Raw genomic sequence first — 16,663 nt, 5'->3', positions numbered from 1 at the left:
ATTTTGGTCGACTACTTCTGCGTCGGGAATCTCTTCGTATTCGATATTAGCATATGGCGAGTGAGCGTTGCTCCTTGTATTTTCTCTCTGGAAAATGGGTCATCATGGCGTCTGGATTTGGATACGCTTAGGAGACGGGCAATCAAGATCTCTCTTCGAAGGATGTCATTTTGATATATGCAAATGGTCCGAGGTTGGTCCTTCTAATCGGTGATTCTACACTGCCTGTCTGGTTATTTCTTTCATTATTTACGTAGCTCAATATTGTCAATTGTAGATTAGCGTGAATAGTTTATGCCGGACCCATGAGTTTCAAAGTCTCAAGGTCAATCATCTTATATCTCCATTCCCACTTCAAAACGCAGGGCGCAGAATCCATCACGGGGAAAGTTAGGTCCATTGTAGGCAGCGCCAGGGGCACGTCGACAGCCCCTTCCTCCTCCAAAGTGAGGACAGGAACAGTAAACCGAGATGGACCGGGTGCTTCTCTGTCGATAACTGAGAAGAAAAATGCCGCGTCGAATGATAACCGCTCTCCGCCTTTTTCATCGAATTCGTGGATAGGCTTATCAGACCACTTCCTGGTTTGGGCTTGAGAGTTCTTCGTCTTGGTCTTGTTATATAGTCGTTTAAGAGGCGTAAGATCTGATTGCCGGAGTGGGCGGATGACGAGCTGACTCGGTTTCTCTCCATCTCTCTCTTTCTGGGAGATGGGTTCCGATTTCGAGATAGGTTTCATTGAGGCGCGGATCCAGAAGCGATTGTCCCACAGCGTCCAAGGAATATCGCATTCGGCCTTAAATATGGACTCAACATGTTGTTCCAGACTACAATCCGTTGGTTTTGATTGCGCAGGAGGCCGGTTGACGTTGAAACGGAGGACTGGCTCGCGACGGCGCATGTATGGTTGCCGAGTCAGGAGCCAGGTGTTGTGATTGTTGTCACTGTCCTGACCCTGGTTGGGGGGGCTGGACGCTAAGGGTTGGAAGAAGACCCCGCCTACCGTAAAAGCCTTCAACCCTTCTGCTTGACTTGCCCGCTCTTGTAATTCTGGGTTTGGACCTGAGTCTATGTTGACTGATGATGTAGGAGGATCAAGCTTAGGATGAAAAACTCGACCCGTGAAATCCACATAACTTCTCAGCGGGAAGTGGTTATCTTCGTATGGGGAGACGAGATCCGTTATCCGTCGGAGTGTAAGAGATTGCAGTTCCTGGAGGCGCGATGGGGATATACCTTCCTCTTCGTCATGAGAAGACCAGGTACATGGTCCAGGTTTGAATCGAACAGTAAGAGACCCCGACTTGAGTTGAAGCCCAAGCAATGTAGTTCTTGAAGCAAGAATCTTGTCGGAGAGATCATGCGAGTCCCGAACCAAACCCTGACACTTTCCTATCAACGAGAGAATAGATTCATTTCTCAACGCACGGGGAAGAGAATTGCTTGCCAGCAACGAACGGATCGCATTACGCGGCGTAAGGGTTGGGTCAAAGTTTGTTGGATCCGTAACATATGGGATCCCATTTTCATGGCATGTTGTCAGGAGTCTTGATTTTGGGAAGGAGAGGAGAGGACGGTGGATTATAATTCCGCCTGTAGATACTGGCAATTCTCCCCTTCTTGTCTGTTCGATCTCGTGCTTCTGGTCTTGCCAATAGTCCCTAGCAAAAACGGCACTCCCACTTGCCGCCACTCCATAAAGCCCATGACACTCCGGGATCCTCGCAACTGGCGAAATTCCGGTTAGACCCGCGCCTCTAGCGCCAGCTGAAAGCCGCCAGAGTGTCGTTTCCACGTTGTCGTCTTGGTGGTGGCCCAAGAGGAGCGCATCAATGCCGCGGTCTCGACATGCTTTCCCCAATGCTTGAAACCGTAGACGCCGGGCTTGGGTTTCGAAGGCGGAGTGATCGATACCTGTCCAGTCCAGGGGGAGGATCTCCGTTGTTATTCCTTAAGTCCTTTAGCGAAAAAACTCTAGGAGTATAGTTGGGAGGGAGAATGAAACAAGATAGGATTAGCCAGCGTACCTAGTTCTCGAAGCCAGGTAGCAACCGTGTTTGCTTCATCTGTACTTTCAGGCCGGGCTTTATGATCGACAACGAAAGCGATTACGCTTGGCTCGTCTTTGCTACTAGTATTACTGTTCGTTAACCCGGGAATGTGGTGTTGTTGCTGTTGCCATTTCTGCTTTTGCCTCCGAACCTCCCATTGCCTACAGAGGTATGCCAAGGCCATGGAGTCGGCGCCTCCACTTATAGCTAGACCTGTGCATTATCCTGATGAGACTTTGGTTTGGATATGTTCGAATAGAACGGCTTTTTACTAACCCAATCTACTTGGCAGGGCAGGTATCCTCCCCTGCCGGTAACGACGCGATTCAAGCCATGTTCGTTGCAGGGTATCGGTGAACTGCGAGACGGTTATGGCATTCTTGGACCGTCGGAGACAGGATTGGGCCATGTATGGTCCATATATTGTATCGATGGCGCAGTTGAAATGAAATTGGTATAAAATGGAGTTGATTGAAAGTCTTGCCGCTTTACCGTAAGGATACGACATTGGTGGGTACACGTGATGCTACAAATATACAACTGCTCTAAAGTCGTCGCTGCACCATTTTTGGACGCTCAACAAGTAAGGTCGAACATTGTTTTAATTAACTAATATATACAGATCGGACAATATCGACACAGAGAGAAACATCGCTAAGAAGGTAAAACAGAGGTATCGCAGTGCCGCCGTACAGGGATCATTACCACCCACGCGGGTCAAAGAAGCTGAAGGAAAAGAACGAAATACTCTAACAAGCCAACCCATTAGAGTATAAGGGAAAGCCTCACTCAATTAATGTTTGTAGACACCGAACCTGAAGCTGTGCTGCCATGTGAAGCACTCGCTTCCTCACCATTAGGGACCGCACATGATTCCGACTGAGATTGCTGGTTGGATTGGGCTTCACCCTGACCGTTGGCGTCATTCGCAGATCCTATCAGCCGGATCGCCTTCTTACCGTTGGCCTTGTAGTGAAGGACCATGTCAGTGGCGTTTCGCCAGTGAGTGACCCTGATGGTGGCGAGGGTCATATTTGGGGGTATGAGCTTTTCCTTGTTAGCAAATCTTTCTTTAACGCTATATATAGTGTATGAAGCCCACCTTGTTCTGGCAGTACAGCTCAAGGTACTCCTCCGGTTTGAGTGCGTCCTGCAGCGGGTCGTTGGTTGGCTCTTCAATGCGTTCTGATACGTACGCCAGGATCTTCTTGGCTCGAAGCATCCGGTTCGCATTCAGACGGGAGTTGTTGGATGTGCCATTGAGGCTTGGTCTGCAGATTGTCAACGAGCATTCTGCGGCTTATTTCAATTCGCACTTACGTCTCTGGTTTGACGACAGGGGGCAATAGGTCATCGTAGGGCCTTAGCGTAAATGCGATTTTGACAGGCTCCTTGATAGGCATTTGGTTCTGATAGGTTAGAGATGAACGACTCGAAATATCCGAGACAGCCTACCTTCAGCAGCAGATCGCCTAGCCATAACGGCACCGTCTTCTCAAGCTTCTCTCGATCCTGACTGATATTCTCCAGAGTACCCCTGTAGATATCCGAAGCCACGACGGAGTCTCCTGACTCTTCCTGAATAAAAACCACCGTGCGGGCCGGTATATCCAGCGCTGGTGCTTCGCTCTCGTCGCTAGGTGTAAATGCAGATACTAACTCCTGGCCCGGATTAGCGGTGAGGTATTCCTCATACTCATGACGCGTCCGATCAATCAAGCCGCTGAGATTGTTCTCGAAAACTTTCTCTTCTTTCACCGACGTCTTTTCTGGTTCCTCCGCCTTCTCCTCCTGGATCTGGGGCTTGACTTCAGACGAAGTGCGTCCTAGCTTCTTGGGAAAGTCCATTCGGAACTTCTTGCCAAAGAGTGAGCCGCCCTTTTTACGCTCCTCTTTATCAGGCTCACTGGCTGCAGCGGGAGTTGGCGTCTGCTCGCCCGGTGTAGGCAACGGCTTGTCACTATCGATCGCTGCATGCGATTTCGGGGACGAAAAGTAGTCACTTGACCTATCCGACATTGAGCTCCGAGCCATATCGACACTATGATGCGACGTCAAATGATCGTAAGATTCCCCAGGAGACATTCCCAGGTTGTTGTAGCTATGTCCATGGTTGAGCACCGACGAGGTCAATGAACCAGGGGTTGTTGCTAAGCCTATGCTAAAGGGAGTTGTAGGACTGGCAATCGAATCACGTCCCGGAACGGCAGACGGGTCTGATGGTATTGGCACGGTCAACTTCCCAGGAATATCCACTGGCGCGGACACGCTATGAGATTTGACCATCTCCTCTGCTCGGGCTTTCGCTTCGGCACGGTACTCAGCATCACGCTTGACAAGTTCATCCACCAATGGAGCGAAGAGCCATCGGAGGACCCATTTCCCCAGGTTCACTATTCCAGTTAGTCAGAAATCTTAATTATAAACAGGCAAACATACATCTTTGGTCTTCGCGGATTTGTGAATAGTCCGCTAGATCAGCCTCATCTGCGTAAATCTCCGCGTCGAAGCACCGGCCTGGTTCGAGTATTACAGACAACCTCCCCGTCCGAATATCGATCGTGCACCAGTGCGCAACGCTCTCATTAGTGTTGACCTCTAATTCCACATCGTCCATATGACGCTTGCCGAATGACTTGATAGGTACACACTAGACTTTTTTAGTGAGGTTCGTTTTCAATAGAAATAGAGGAAATTTACCCTAAGCAGGTCCCACAAAACAACTTCGCCCGCGGAATCTTGGGTTAGTGTACGTTTCCGGTCATTCAAGAGACAGTACTTGATCAGTCCATGCTGACCTTCCACTGTCTCCTCAGGCAGAGAATAAGCGGGAAGCGTGAGGCCCAGCTCATCATCGATATCCTGCCGTGGTGAGGATGACTGCCCATTCGAGGCGGAATCGCCTTGAGGTATCCGTGAACTAGGTAGCGTAGATGTGTTTGAGAGAAGTAAAAGCGATTCAAATGGTACCTTAGTTGGCTTTTCCTTTGGCGGCGACTTGTCATCTGACTGTGCAGCGTCAGAGTCTGGACCACCACGGGCTCTGGGAGCATCGATCTCAGCAGCCGTATCGACATCGCTCCAGCGATTGATACTGGATTTCGGTGTTGCAGTCCAGATATAGTCTCCAGCTGCCACGACTTTGACTACTCCCTCGTGCTCTTGCAATGCAGCCACGCAGATACCCTGTTCAATATCAGAAACATTTCTTGTATCGGTCTTGGCAACCAAGCCGGACCGGTCACTGGAATAAAAGACAGATAAATTCGGATGGTTAGAGTACAGCGACCAGACACTGTCGTTATGCATGGTCAACGTGTGCATGCATCTACCCGCCGTCAGAGACCAGATCTTGACGGTTTGGTCGGACGAAGCCGTCATGATTGTATCGCCATCACTGTTAATGAGAATGTCCCGGATATTATCCGTATGTCCGACAAACTTGGTGATTAATTTTCCGGACTTTGGATCCCACACCCTCACCAATTTCTCCGGCCCTCCGCTGGCAATGACGGAGGATACAGCGCCCAAAGCGTAAACAGAGCCCTTGGCACTCCGCTCCGCGCCCGACGCGCCTATACTGAGGATTTGCCCATTTCCATTGAGGTCCCACAGATTGACCTTGTGATCCAAGCCACCTGATGCAACCCAGGTCGAATGGGAACCCGGGCTCGCAAGAGCCTTAACGTAGTCAGTGTGTTTACCAATCGGCTCCGGGACATCAGTGGACTCGGAGTGAGGCCGCCATAACCTGACCGTAGTGTCAGACGAAGCCGTAACGAGGGCAGAGTTGTTTTGTGTTAAGACAATATCGTTGACCCAATGCGTATGCGCCTGGACCTGGTTTCGAAACTTTGTAGGACCAGGTTGCCGGGCTGAGGACGAAGACGAGGTAAGAGAGGGAAGGTCAAGGTCCCATGAGCATATCACTCCATCGCGACCAGCCGAGTAACTGTTTTCAAAGAAAGCGATTAGAAACGGAGTTACTGCGAGGACTGCGACAGCAGCGTTTATCTCGGTAAGCAGTGTTGGAACGGATTGGAACGCTTACAGAATGGAACTCGCTGAGTCGATCGCTAAGCCATTGACGCCCAGCCGATGACCACCGGGTGCATCAGAGGGAGGGAGCACTGGATAAATGCCGATGCTTGTGTTAGCATCAAGTGCAGACATCGCGAATGTGAGATATGGACGGGGTCTGGCGAGGGCGGAAAGAAGGAGGTAGAAACAAAGGAGTGTTATGATCACGCAGTTGACTTACCATAAGTGACCCTTTGGTGGCTTAATTTGCGTGCCATGCAGCAGGCGACAACAGCGACAGAGTGCGGGTGAAGCAGTAAAGTGCGGAGGAACCGGGTGATGCGGAGGTTGTGACAGGCCGATCGCTCACCAACAGTTGATAAGACAGGCGGCAGTGGAGACAAGCATTCCCTGTAGTTACAAAAAGCATAAAAGCATGCAACAAACACAGGATAGACAAAGTTTAAGTGCACCAAACAAAGATGACGCCTAAGAGAAGAAGAGGATGAGGAGAAGCGGGGATTTGAGATGAAGTTGTTTTACTTGTGCCTGTTGTTAGCTAGTGAATGGATTTGTTAAGCCGGTGCTAAGCCACCACATCCTTTCAGGTCCCAGCACCCTAAACATGCTATGCTTGTATAAGCTATCTGCGCAGAACCTATCTATTGATATTGATACGATAGTTTGGTCTGCCATCGAGGCGAAACGGAAACATACCCGCCAGCAGCCTCAGATACAGTAAAGAGCGACGTTCTGAAGTCAGTCTAACCCCGCATCTCAAATGCTAAGGGCGTCTGTAGCAAGCCCGAGTAACGAGGCTGGGTGCATGGGACTGAGAAATAGCCCATCTATAAGTACTATCCTCTATAGTATCTATCCTCTAACAGTATATATACATAACTATTATACATCGCGTTTCAACGTTTTACTCCTCCTTCGACCTCCGCTCCATAGTATTCCAGGCGAACTGGTAACTCCCCAAGAACACTGCACCTCCAATACCGATCCACGCAACGCGGGGCTGGATACCCCTGAAGAACGCGCCAAAGCCTTCCGCAGAGATTCCCTGCACGACTTCCCTAAGTCGAACCCCGGCTTTGCCCTCCGCACCATCGCCCCGCCGCGCCAGCATAACCCGCGTTTTGATAACATCCAGCGGCGTCGTCAACCCAGCCGAGATCGCACCGGCAATGCTTCCAAAGATTGCGCTCGTGGACGCCGGCACCGGCCCTTCCAACTGCCTCCGTCTAGCATATGTTTCCTTCATCGTCTCCCACATGCTAAACTGCAGGACCGCGAATGGAATCTCACGCGCAATTGTAATCCCCGCGCCTCGGTACAGTTCCCGTACAACCTGTCCATAGCCACCCCTTGCGCCTCTCGTCGGGTCTGGATGCCGCAGGGCTAAGATATCCTTTAGGGCAAGCAGACTCGAGCCGCCGAAAAGGCCAGCCTGTGCTCTTTGTTTGACAACCTCCGTTGGCACTCTGATTGCGCATGCTGCAATCTCGCCCATCGACGACGCAAGCGACTGTGCGAGGATTGTATGGCTGCGGGACTGTGACTCGAGGTTCGTTGATAGGGAGCGCTTGACGCCATCGTAGACGATGAAGAAGGATGCGGCCGAGGGGGCTGAGCCGAGGAGAACAGATGGGAGACCGGCGTATATGCCACGGATAGTCTGTCTGGGTGAGACGCTCGGAGTAGAGACGGATGGGCCGTGGTGCCTAGCTTTCTGGAGACGAGTCTTGATGGTGTCGAGGGGGTAAAGGGAGCAATCAACCGTAAGACCGGCAACGGCGCCGGCCTAAAGAAATTAAGAGAGAAACTAGGTCAGCCGCGACAAAGGCTTGAAGTAATCGGTGTCTTTCGCGTACAATCAGAGACCTGGTCCAAAGCGAGGACACCAATGGTCCTTGCTCTCGTGACTCAGTCATTGGTGTTCAGTGGATATGGAGGCGACTCGGATCACGATAACCTCAAAGTCGCACTTTAATTCCACACAAAACAAGACCGGAAGTGTAAGGGAAGAGGGTGGGTGAAGAGTTGGAGAGAGGAAAATTGGTGAACTCGGAGCTTACCTGCTGTCCAACATTTTGTCGGCAGTCCTCCCGCCATGCCTTATCTCCGCCGATACCGGTTATCGCAAGCTGAATGGCACTGTTCACCACTAAGATACAACTGACATTCCGGGGTTATTGAACTTTTCTGTTTTATATAGATAATCTATTGCTATGCTGGTCTTTGGGTAGAATTAACGACAGGTAAATAAAGGAAACAGACATTGAGGATGGCAAAGACCGTATCGCGAGACTCATGTACAAGGTGGACTTTCTGTGGACTTTCTTGGAGGTTAAGAACGAAGCCAAAAGGGAATAACACAGTACGGAGAGAAGAAAGTAAAAAGAAGAAGAAAAGGAGAAAGGAATCTAGCGACCAAGTCCCGGAGAAAGGCAAATAAAGTGCTGCAGCATGGGCACCCACAACGCCGAGTCGAGACTGAAAACACAAGTTGGAAATTAGGTAGTCAAGGCAAGATGGTGTATAAACAATTGACCACGGACATCTTTCGCAAAGAAAGTAAAACAAATCCACCACCTGGGGGAAAACAGAAAGCAAATTCCAGAAAGGATTGATGACACGTCTGGTCTAACTATAGTTAGCAGAGCCGTAAAAATCCATATGAAAGAACGGTATAAACACAGACGCCATGCATCTAGAAACGCAAAACACGGAAAGATAGAAGCTTTTCAGGTTGCTCATTATACACAATCAGCTGGCAGAATCATTTGGCCTTGCTGGCCACCGGCACACTAGGGGAAGGGGGCTCAAGGACGTGCGTATGGCCAGGAGCTTTGATCACTTCTCCAGTCACCTCCTGCTGACATGCTCTGATATTGCGGACCCACTCGTCCGTGAGCACGTCGTCAAGCGTTGCCCGGTCTTTCACGCTCACTTTGAGCATGCGACCAATGATGTAGCGGCTTTCCCGGGGAAGGAGCCGAAGTAGCCTCCAAGGCCCTTTTATGACTTCCTGACGTTGACCAGCCGCTTGCGCCGACCCGGGCGGAAGCGGAGGTGCCTCTTTGCTGGTGGTCCGAGTGGGTTTGTTCTGTGTATTAGCCTTATCACAGTTGGTGTCCTTTGTTGGTGGCTTCTCCTGTGTGGTCTCCGGGGGGAGGTTTTCCTCTTGGTTGCCTGTCGTGGGCTTAACAGGGGACCGCGGGGGCGTAGCCATGATTTTCGAAGGCTCTTCGCTTATGTTTGCCGCGTACTGCGGAGGCTTGTCCTCAATGGCGGCACTATGTAAATCCGGCGCAGATTTGACGGGGCGGTGCCGTCTTGGATCAGCGTCTGGTACCGGAGTGCCCGGTGTTGGCGTTGAAACAAACAGTCTATAAGAGTTATCGCTAACTCGGGGTTGCTTCCATGGGAATCTGCGTAGGCTCATGCAGCAGAAAATAATAGCCAGAGACCAGATATCTGTTGGGCGAGGATCATATTTTTTCTCGTCATAAACCTCTGGTGCCAAATATGGATCCGAGCCAACGATTCCTGAAAGAAGTCAGTACTGCTTTCCACAAGCATCTGGAATTGTTGGACTGACTTACCTGATGCAGGCACTATGTCGTTCTCAAATGGATATCGGAAAACCACTGCACTTCCAAAATCAATGAGCTTCATGATTCCATGCTCATTGACTACTACGTTGTCCAATTTCAAGTCCCGATGAGCTAAACCCATTCCGTGGAGGTAAGCAACACCACTTAGGATCTGCTTGAAAGAGCAGGCGACTTCTTCTTTCGACATCTTGCCCGTCATGACAATTGCAAACAAGTCGTACGGCGCATATTCCATAACCTCGTACCAGTGGCTTCCCTCTTGAATGATATCGAGTGTTTCGATTATATTTCCGTGATGAAGAGTGGACCCAATGCAAAATTCAGCAGTCACCTTCTTGGAGTATTCCTTCATTGTTTCCCAGGAATGGCGCTCCCTGAACTGCTTAACGGCAAATGTTACACCGTCGCTATTACGCTTTAGCAGCCGAACAGAGCCACCGGCGCCCGAGCCCAGAACCTTCCCAAGCTTACCATACTTGGAGTTGAGACCATGATCATCCGCAAATGGGACGTTATCGGTTGCCATTTGATAAGGCGTGTTCTTTCCGGATGAGCGGCTGGATTTCTTCGACGTAGGTGATTCCCCGCGCTTATGCTTGTGGCCCATCTTGAAGAATCGCTTGAGTTCCGCCATATGGCCATGCGGCTTGCTCTCTGTATCTGGCTGTCGCACATCTTTCTTCCCCCCGAAGATACCGGCACGCTTGTCGCTTCCCTTTAGATCCGACGCACTGGAGGAGCGCGCCGTTGATGGGCGAGCATACGTTCCAGAATGTTGACCCCTGCGCTTCAAGTCACGACCGTTAAATATGAACCGCGGGTCAAGCTGCGCAAGATTTTTCGATTGAGGGGGCCGCTTGCTGCGTGCGTAAGGGTCATTCGGTTCGCCGATTGGGGTAATCGCGCCTGGAGGAGTATAGCTGTTGACGGCGACGCTGGGTGTCATTGGTGGGCTTTCATCACGAGAGCCTGCTTCAGGGCCAACGAAGAACTGTGCTCGATGTCGTGTCCCATTGAGTGGATGCGAGGATGTCTGGGTGACACCAGTTTGTTTCGACAGTTGATCTGTTGACGGAGGGCGTGAACTGGGGGCGCTCTGTGCAACTGCATTCTTGGACTGTGCGCTTGTTGGCGGCGAAGCTGACGGGGTGATCTCGGACGGCTGGGACGGCAGAGGAGGCGCTTGCTTCGCTGTTGTCTGGGCAGGCTCACCGGGTGCAGAATCGTTGTTTTTCGCTTCATGCGAATGAGTCGCGGCTGGCGTGAGAGGAGGCGATTGCATTGCCGAGGCTGGAGGAGAGGTATGAGTTGAAGGCAGATTCGATCCATTCCGCTCGCTTGACTCTCGAGAAGCGACCTAGAAAGACAAGCAAACAATCAGCAAACAAACCCCCCATGCAACAGGGAAACTGGGAAGTAGAGCGTACTCTTGACGTTGGCAGAGACACTGGATCGTATGAGAAGTTGAACAGTCTTGACTCTTGTAGCGTGGATTTCTGAAGGGAAGCGGCGAGAGAGCGAAGCTCATCTTCCTGCTTCTGACTGTTCTGGGACGCGGCCCGGTTTGCATCCGCAGACGACTCTGGGAGCTCATATTCCTCAGTTACAGAGGAAAACCGGACTTGAGCCGGTTGCTGCTTAATTTTAGCGTCACTGCTGCCCGAATCAGAATGTCGTCCGGAAGCCATCCGGTCTACGGACTGAGGCTCTGGGTTTGCTGCAGAATAGCCGTCTTGTTAGAAGGGATCTCTGGAAACCGGTTGGGGGGGGAGGGGGGGGGGGGGGAATGCTATGGCCCACCGAATTGCGCAGGGTTTCTCCCATCGGCGAAGTCAGTCTGTTTGGACGTCATGATGTCGAGGACTGCGGGCGCAAATCATGCCCCTCCAAAGACGTAATGATCACTGAATCGATGAGAGATGGAAAGTGGGCCAAGTGTACGCCATGTAAAAATTGCTTTTTCGGAGCGGACGGCGGACCAGACTGGGTAGGACAAAAGTGCGAATCGACGGGGTCTCGCGTGGTCGACGGAGCAAATCTTTCGTCGAGCCCGATTGCTGCTGTTACTCACAACGGGCCGGGAGCTTTACAGGCGGCGTCACGGGTGCAGACCCGGAGAGAAACGGATAGGGAGAAATGCGGGCCAGCGAGAAAACCCAAAACAGCAACGTTCGGTTTGTCGATGCCGGTACGAAAGAGCGAGGAACGGGAGCGAGGAAGAGTGGAGAGGATCTGAGTGTAGAAGATGGAGGAGAGGGAGGGGTGTGAGCGAGACTGGAGAGCAGAACAGGGAACTAGAGGAGAGAGAAAGCAGGAGCGGCGGCGGCGTCTCCGACTTGGAGATAAAAACAAGCGGCGGCAATAGCGGCGAGATCCACTACTGCTTGACTCCGTCCGGGTCGGTCTAGATTGACGCAGACGGGCTTATTTGACTGCGATCACTGTAAATAAGCGTAGCCTAGAGACCAGGATTCAGGAAGAGAAAGACGACAAAGATGACGATTGAGTAGACTGATGAGTAGAGCTGGCGAAACGGGAGGAGAATGTTCGCCAAGTGAAGGCTACGTCTACCTACTCAGATATCAACGATCCGGAATCTCGCGGGAAACAGTATTGATGACTACACTGGACCGTTGGATGGTCCGTCCTATCCGTCATCCACATGCCTTAGTCCAAGACTATCCGGTGTCCAGTGTCCATCTGACGGCGTCTGCCCCGCTATGTTACAGCAACCTCAGCAGGGCCTACTGTGCAGGCCTTACGTAGTAAGAAATAATGCTATTATACCAAGTTAGGTTGGTGGCTGAACATGGATTCCGCATTGGTCGCTTCTCCAGTTCGGTGAGGGATTCCAGAAGCAGCTGGGGTCCAGTACTCCATTGCTCCTTGCATGCCGAATACGGGGTACATCATCCATAGATGCCTTTCCTGTCCCCTTTTATTGGCAGTCGTTTCTATTCCCCTTCCGGCAAAAATATCAAACATAGCTATCAAAACATAGTTCATTTGATCACTCGAATTTCGACGATCTCGACTCTCCCGAGTCGGTTAATGTCCAGTTCGGGTCCAGCTTCGTCATCGAGCTACGGCGAGCTATCGTACTCTGTATATTTCTTTGTGGGGTCCAACGAGCTGGGGTCAATACAGAGATCCCCTAGTCCAGCCTAGCCTCTCACCTGCCTAGCCTCTCATTAAGGACATCTCAGCGTGCGGTGAACAGGTTACCGCCAAGCATACAATTATTGGCACCGCCTGCACTGCATATTTCAGTCTCCTTGATTCTATCATCATCATTTCCTCTTGTTCTTGCGCCAAGCCGTTGGGACAGCCTATGATCTTCGAAGTAACCATTGCAGTGAGTCAGCGGCACAGAATATCACCATCATACGCTTGGCTGCTCTGGGCATTCCCTCGCTCCGTCATCTCCCTTGCTACTAGTCCAACCAATTTCACGTTTCTATCCTCCATTATAGACTTCCCGCGGCCAGTACGCTTGGCTCTGTTCGGCTCTTGATAGGTGCCTTGTGTATAGGGTGCCTTGGCTGCCTGGCTGACCGGCTGAATTGTGTAGTGGTGTGAGTTCATTGCGCTTCTATACCGCATGCGAAAGCTATCGTACATAGTATAACAGACCCATCTCCAAGAACGCCGGTATCATAATATCCAAAGTTGCTGTACATGCAATGACACCATATGATTCAAGTAGCCTCGCCCATGGACGCCCTATGGGACAACCTGAATGCCAACAGACTTGGCCTGTGCCATAACACTCTTGCAAAGTCCCTCCAAGCTCAACCCCGACAGTCTCGTCTCTGACTGCTTGATCTTCGCGATCTCGTAAACGTGCTTCAAGGAGATCTTGCCAATGAACTCATGGCCGGGTCTCTGGGCGCCGCGGATTCGATTCTTGCGCGGTTCTACCTTGGCGGCTTGCAACAGTAAGTACGTCGTTGTCGGCGTTCGCAGGTCGAAGTGGAAGGAGCGATCGGGGCGGACTGTAACGCGGGCGGGAATAGGAACTCCGGTAGTGATGTGCGCTGTTCGCGCGTTGAATTCCTATACAAATTAGCGACCGTCTTGCGCTGTCCTAGCAGGATGATTCAATGCTGCATACCTTACAAAAATCCATGCTTTTGACACCCTTACTACCCAGAGCTGGACCGACGGGCGGACTGGGACTGGCCTGTCCGGCTCCGACAATGAGTTTGACGATCTGGTCTTTGGCGATAGCTTTCTTGGCCATTGTGAATAAGAATGGGAGAAGGGTCAAGAACGGTCAGGAAGGGCCCAATTCGTCAATGTCAACTGATCTGTTGCCCTTCCTGCGGCCAAGATTTTCGAGATGGACGGGCGGCCGGAATCGGCATTTCTATCCTTCCGAGAGATAAGTCAGCCCTCAGTGGACGGGCACGTCCGGCGCTGAGCGCAAAATGCTGGACGTCATAACAAACCGTCGCTGCTGCTCCAGCTGAGCACTTCGATCAGTGCTCGACGTGGACTGTAATTGTAGTTCTCACGTAAAGGTAGCTTCATGAGAATCCACTTGCCTCGTAGTTCTCAGATCTTCCCTTTCACTCATTACATTACCTCGAGTCCCCTGTCAAAAGCTCGTACTGTTTGTCGATTGGAAGACTCTTTTGGGCCCCGCGCGCTATCGATTTCTCCCTGATCTTCGATCTCCTCCATTGCTCTTCCTTAGACCATTTCCACTTTCCCTGAACAACTCCCTTTCTCTCTATCCACCATGAATTGGCTCAAATCCACGTAAGCTTTCCCCCTTCTGTCCCCTATCATCGTCTGTCGACTACAAGTGTCTATTTCAACTTGCTAACTACCCCCATATAGTCTGTCCGCCGTTGCGGGCACGCAGGAACCGATATATGGCCCTGAAGCCATCCAGCCGGTCTCCCAGCAACAGACTGAGGATGCCCCGTACACCGAGCTCACCAAGCACGACTTGCGGTGGCGTGCCTATCAGTACACCAATGTAGAGACTCAGACGTACTATGCTATGGCTGATAATGGCACGTTGGTGATGGTCCAGATCATCTACAGCAACATCGCGTGAGTCAGCTTTTGTAACACCCTTTGTCGTTAAGATCTGGGCGTCACATAATTCTGACTGTACGGTTTTATCAGGGGCATCCATACTACCGCCCAGTTCAACTGCAAGATCTTCAACACTTCCGGCGACGGTACCCCACACATCTGGTTCTCGGACCCTCTGTACAACCACATGTTTGATGAAAGCATGTCCTCCTTTGCTGCTGATAACATTTCACTGTCTCTAAATGAGGAGGGCAATGCCTACACCCTTAAGTCCGCCGTGAACGAAGGGTGTCTTGTGGACTTGACGTTCAACCGCGCTGCGCCTGGCTTTGCTATTGGCAAAGATGGTACTACATACTTTGGTACCGACCCCCAAAATCCCTGGGGTTCGATGCGCCATATGTTCTGGCCTCGGTGTAATGTCACGGGAACCATCACCACAAAGGAGAAGGTGCACGACATGACAGGCCGAGGAATGTTCTCTCAGGCTCTTCAGGGCATGAAGCCCCACCATGCAGGTACGTCAGAAACGTGGTTAGATAAGATGTTGTACACTTCTAACAGGGACAGCTTCTCGCTGGAACTTCATCAACTTTCAAACTCCGTCATTTTCCGCTATCATGATGGAGTTCACAACACCACCATCGTACGGGTCTACCGTGGTTAACGTTGGCGGTATCGCCAAGGACGGCGAGATCATTTATGCCGGAACTACCAACAGTGCAACCCACACAGAGGCGTCCCAAGATGAGACGAGCGACTGGCCGGAGCCAAAGTCCATCAAATGGGTCTGGGAAGGCAAGACGAAAGACGGCAAAACCGTTACAGCGGAGGTTGATGGCCCCCTCGGGCCTAAGCTAGACCGTATCGACGTCATGGCTGAAGTGCCGGGCTTTATCAAGACCATTGCCGGTAGTGTCGCAGGGGCACGACCTTACATCTTCCAGGTAAGCCACCATCATTGTGGGTATTGGGTTAAGCTTACAATTCGCCAGTACTCCCCTCAACAGAAGCTCTCCCTCAAACTCAAGGTCGGCGACGAGGAGTTCACGGAGGAGGGCAGCATGTTCTCCGAGGCCACTTTCATTTCCTAAGTGCTTTACGTACATATAATGTTTCCTTTGTAACGGCGTTGAGTGCTTGCTCAATATACGTGCCACGAAATTACATTACATCCATAAAGCAGCCGAGTCTACGGAGTAATACAGAATAGTGTATAGTTTAATGCCATTCCCGCTTCTCGAAGGTCAAATTCCGGCCCCTTATTGCAATCCTGTTTTGTCTCTAACCTGCTCATTTCAACATCTAAAATTGTGTTAGACTGTCTCAACACCAATGTCAACCAAGTGTTATAGCGTAACTTAGTGCCAGCCACCCTTTCTACATATATCTCACCTCAACCTTCACTTGCCTCCGCCCCGACTACGCCTTCGTCACTTCTCAACATCGATACTGGTTGCTATATACACATTCTGCCTTTGTTACGTCTACAAGTTGCCATCTTTAATGCCTTCCCTTATTTCTGTACCCCAGTCCACCGGTCTCCATGGCCTCGCTACGTTACAATCTCGTCGCCACAAGTACGCCTTCCACATTGCGGTCGCCCTTCTCAACCCTCCTCTCTTCAACAAGTATACAAACTAACGAAGTCCGCAGAAAGCTTCGTGAAAGCATCAGGGGCGTTAGTACGTTAACCCTGTCCTCAGCTTGAACTTCTGACGAAGCTTTCTCCCGTCACCTTCAAGAGAAACGCCGAAGCCCCAGCAGAGCAGCCAGCTAATACTTCTCTATTCACCCAGCACGCCCAGCGATCCGGTATGACGCCAGCCCTCGGCAGTGAGGTAGATCCTAACGCCAGAGATGTAACAAGCCGTCTCGCACGTCGAGGTGGTGTGTACAGGATTAAGAATGAGATCTACG

General features: G+C 51.1%; 6 protein-coding genes across 6 annotated transcripts, besides 1 other annotated feature; 1 reads left to right on the top strand and 5 right to left on the bottom strand.

Annotated features, from left to right (window-relative positions):
* Window positions 1-16,663: part of a sequence feature (contig 1.4 576..155056(-1)) that runs on past both edges of the window.
* ANIA_00114 (tRNA lysidine(34) synthetase) lies at window positions 293-2,235 on the bottom strand (the record flags this gene model as incomplete). The annotated part of the gene is made up of 3 exons (XM_652626.1): window positions 293-1,392; window positions 1,429-1,950; window positions 2,028-2,235. 3 exons carry the CDS (start codon window positions 2,233-2,235, stop codon window positions 293-295), a joined length of 1,830 nt encoding a protein of 609 aa, XP_657718.1.
* Window positions 2,841-6,349, bottom strand: ANIA_10017 (WD repeat protein; the record flags this gene model as incomplete). The annotated part of the gene is made up of 8 exons (XM_652627.2): window positions 2,841-3,098; window positions 3,154-3,322; window positions 3,372-3,460; window positions 3,507-4,444; window positions 4,491-4,701; window positions 4,752-6,003; window positions 6,103-6,181; window positions 6,313-6,349. 8 exons carry the CDS (start codon window positions 6,347-6,349, stop codon window positions 2,841-2,843), a joined length of 3,033 nt encoding a protein of 1,010 aa, XP_657719.2.
* ANIA_10018 (putative mitochondrial carrier protein (Pet8)) lies at window positions 6,945-8,142 on the bottom strand. The gene is made up of 2 exons (XM_050611063.1): window positions 7,949-8,142; window positions 6,945-7,878 (listed from the first exon to the last, which is right to left on the bottom strand). Exons 1-2 carry the CDS (start codon window positions 8,006-8,008, stop codon window positions 6,997-6,999), a joined length of 942 nt encoding a protein of 313 aa, XP_050469330.1. The 5' UTR covers window positions 8,009-8,142; the 3' UTR covers window positions 6,945-6,996.
* On the bottom strand, window positions 8,296-11,959 carry ANIA_10019 (putative protein kinase). The gene is made up of 4 exons (XM_050611062.1): window positions 11,495-11,959; window positions 11,122-11,411; window positions 9,683-11,051; window positions 8,296-9,626 (listed from the first exon to the last, which is right to left on the bottom strand). The coding sequence occupies exons 1-4, from the start codon at window positions 11,544-11,546 to the stop codon at window positions 8,857-8,859; spliced, it is 2,481 nt and encodes an 826-aa protein (XP_050469329.1). The 5' UTR covers window positions 11,547-11,959; the 3' UTR covers window positions 8,296-8,856.
* On the bottom strand, window positions 13,418-13,963 carry ANIA_00116 (mitochondrial 54S ribosomal protein uL11m; the record flags this gene model as incomplete). Its single annotated transcript, XM_652628.2, has 2 exons — window positions 13,809-13,963; window positions 13,418-13,750 (listed from the first exon to the last, which is right to left on the bottom strand). The coding sequence occupies exons 1-2, from the start codon at window positions 13,935-13,937 to the stop codon at window positions 13,418-13,420; spliced, it is 462 nt and encodes a 153-aa protein (XP_657720.1). The 5' UTR covers window positions 13,938-13,963.
* On the top strand, window positions 14,433-15,987 carry ANIA_00117 (survival factor 1 family protein). The gene is made up of 5 exons (XM_050611061.1): window positions 14,433-14,458; window positions 14,540-14,758; window positions 14,834-15,261; window positions 15,314-15,690; window positions 15,739-15,987. The coding sequence occupies exons 1-5, from the start codon at window positions 14,439-14,441 to the stop codon at window positions 15,835-15,837; spliced, it is 1,143 nt and encodes a 380-aa protein (XP_050469328.1). The 5' UTR covers window positions 14,433-14,438; the 3' UTR covers window positions 15,838-15,987.

Source organism: Aspergillus nidulans, chromosome VIII (genome assembly GCF_000011425.1).
Source record: "Aspergillus nidulans FGSC A4 chromosome VIII".
NCBI lineage: Eukaryota > Fungi > Ascomycota > Eurotiomycetes > Eurotiales > Aspergillaceae > Aspergillus > Aspergillus nidulans.
The sequence above is the reverse complement of the archived record's forward strand: the minus strand, read 5'-3'. Positions and strand labels throughout refer to the sequence as shown.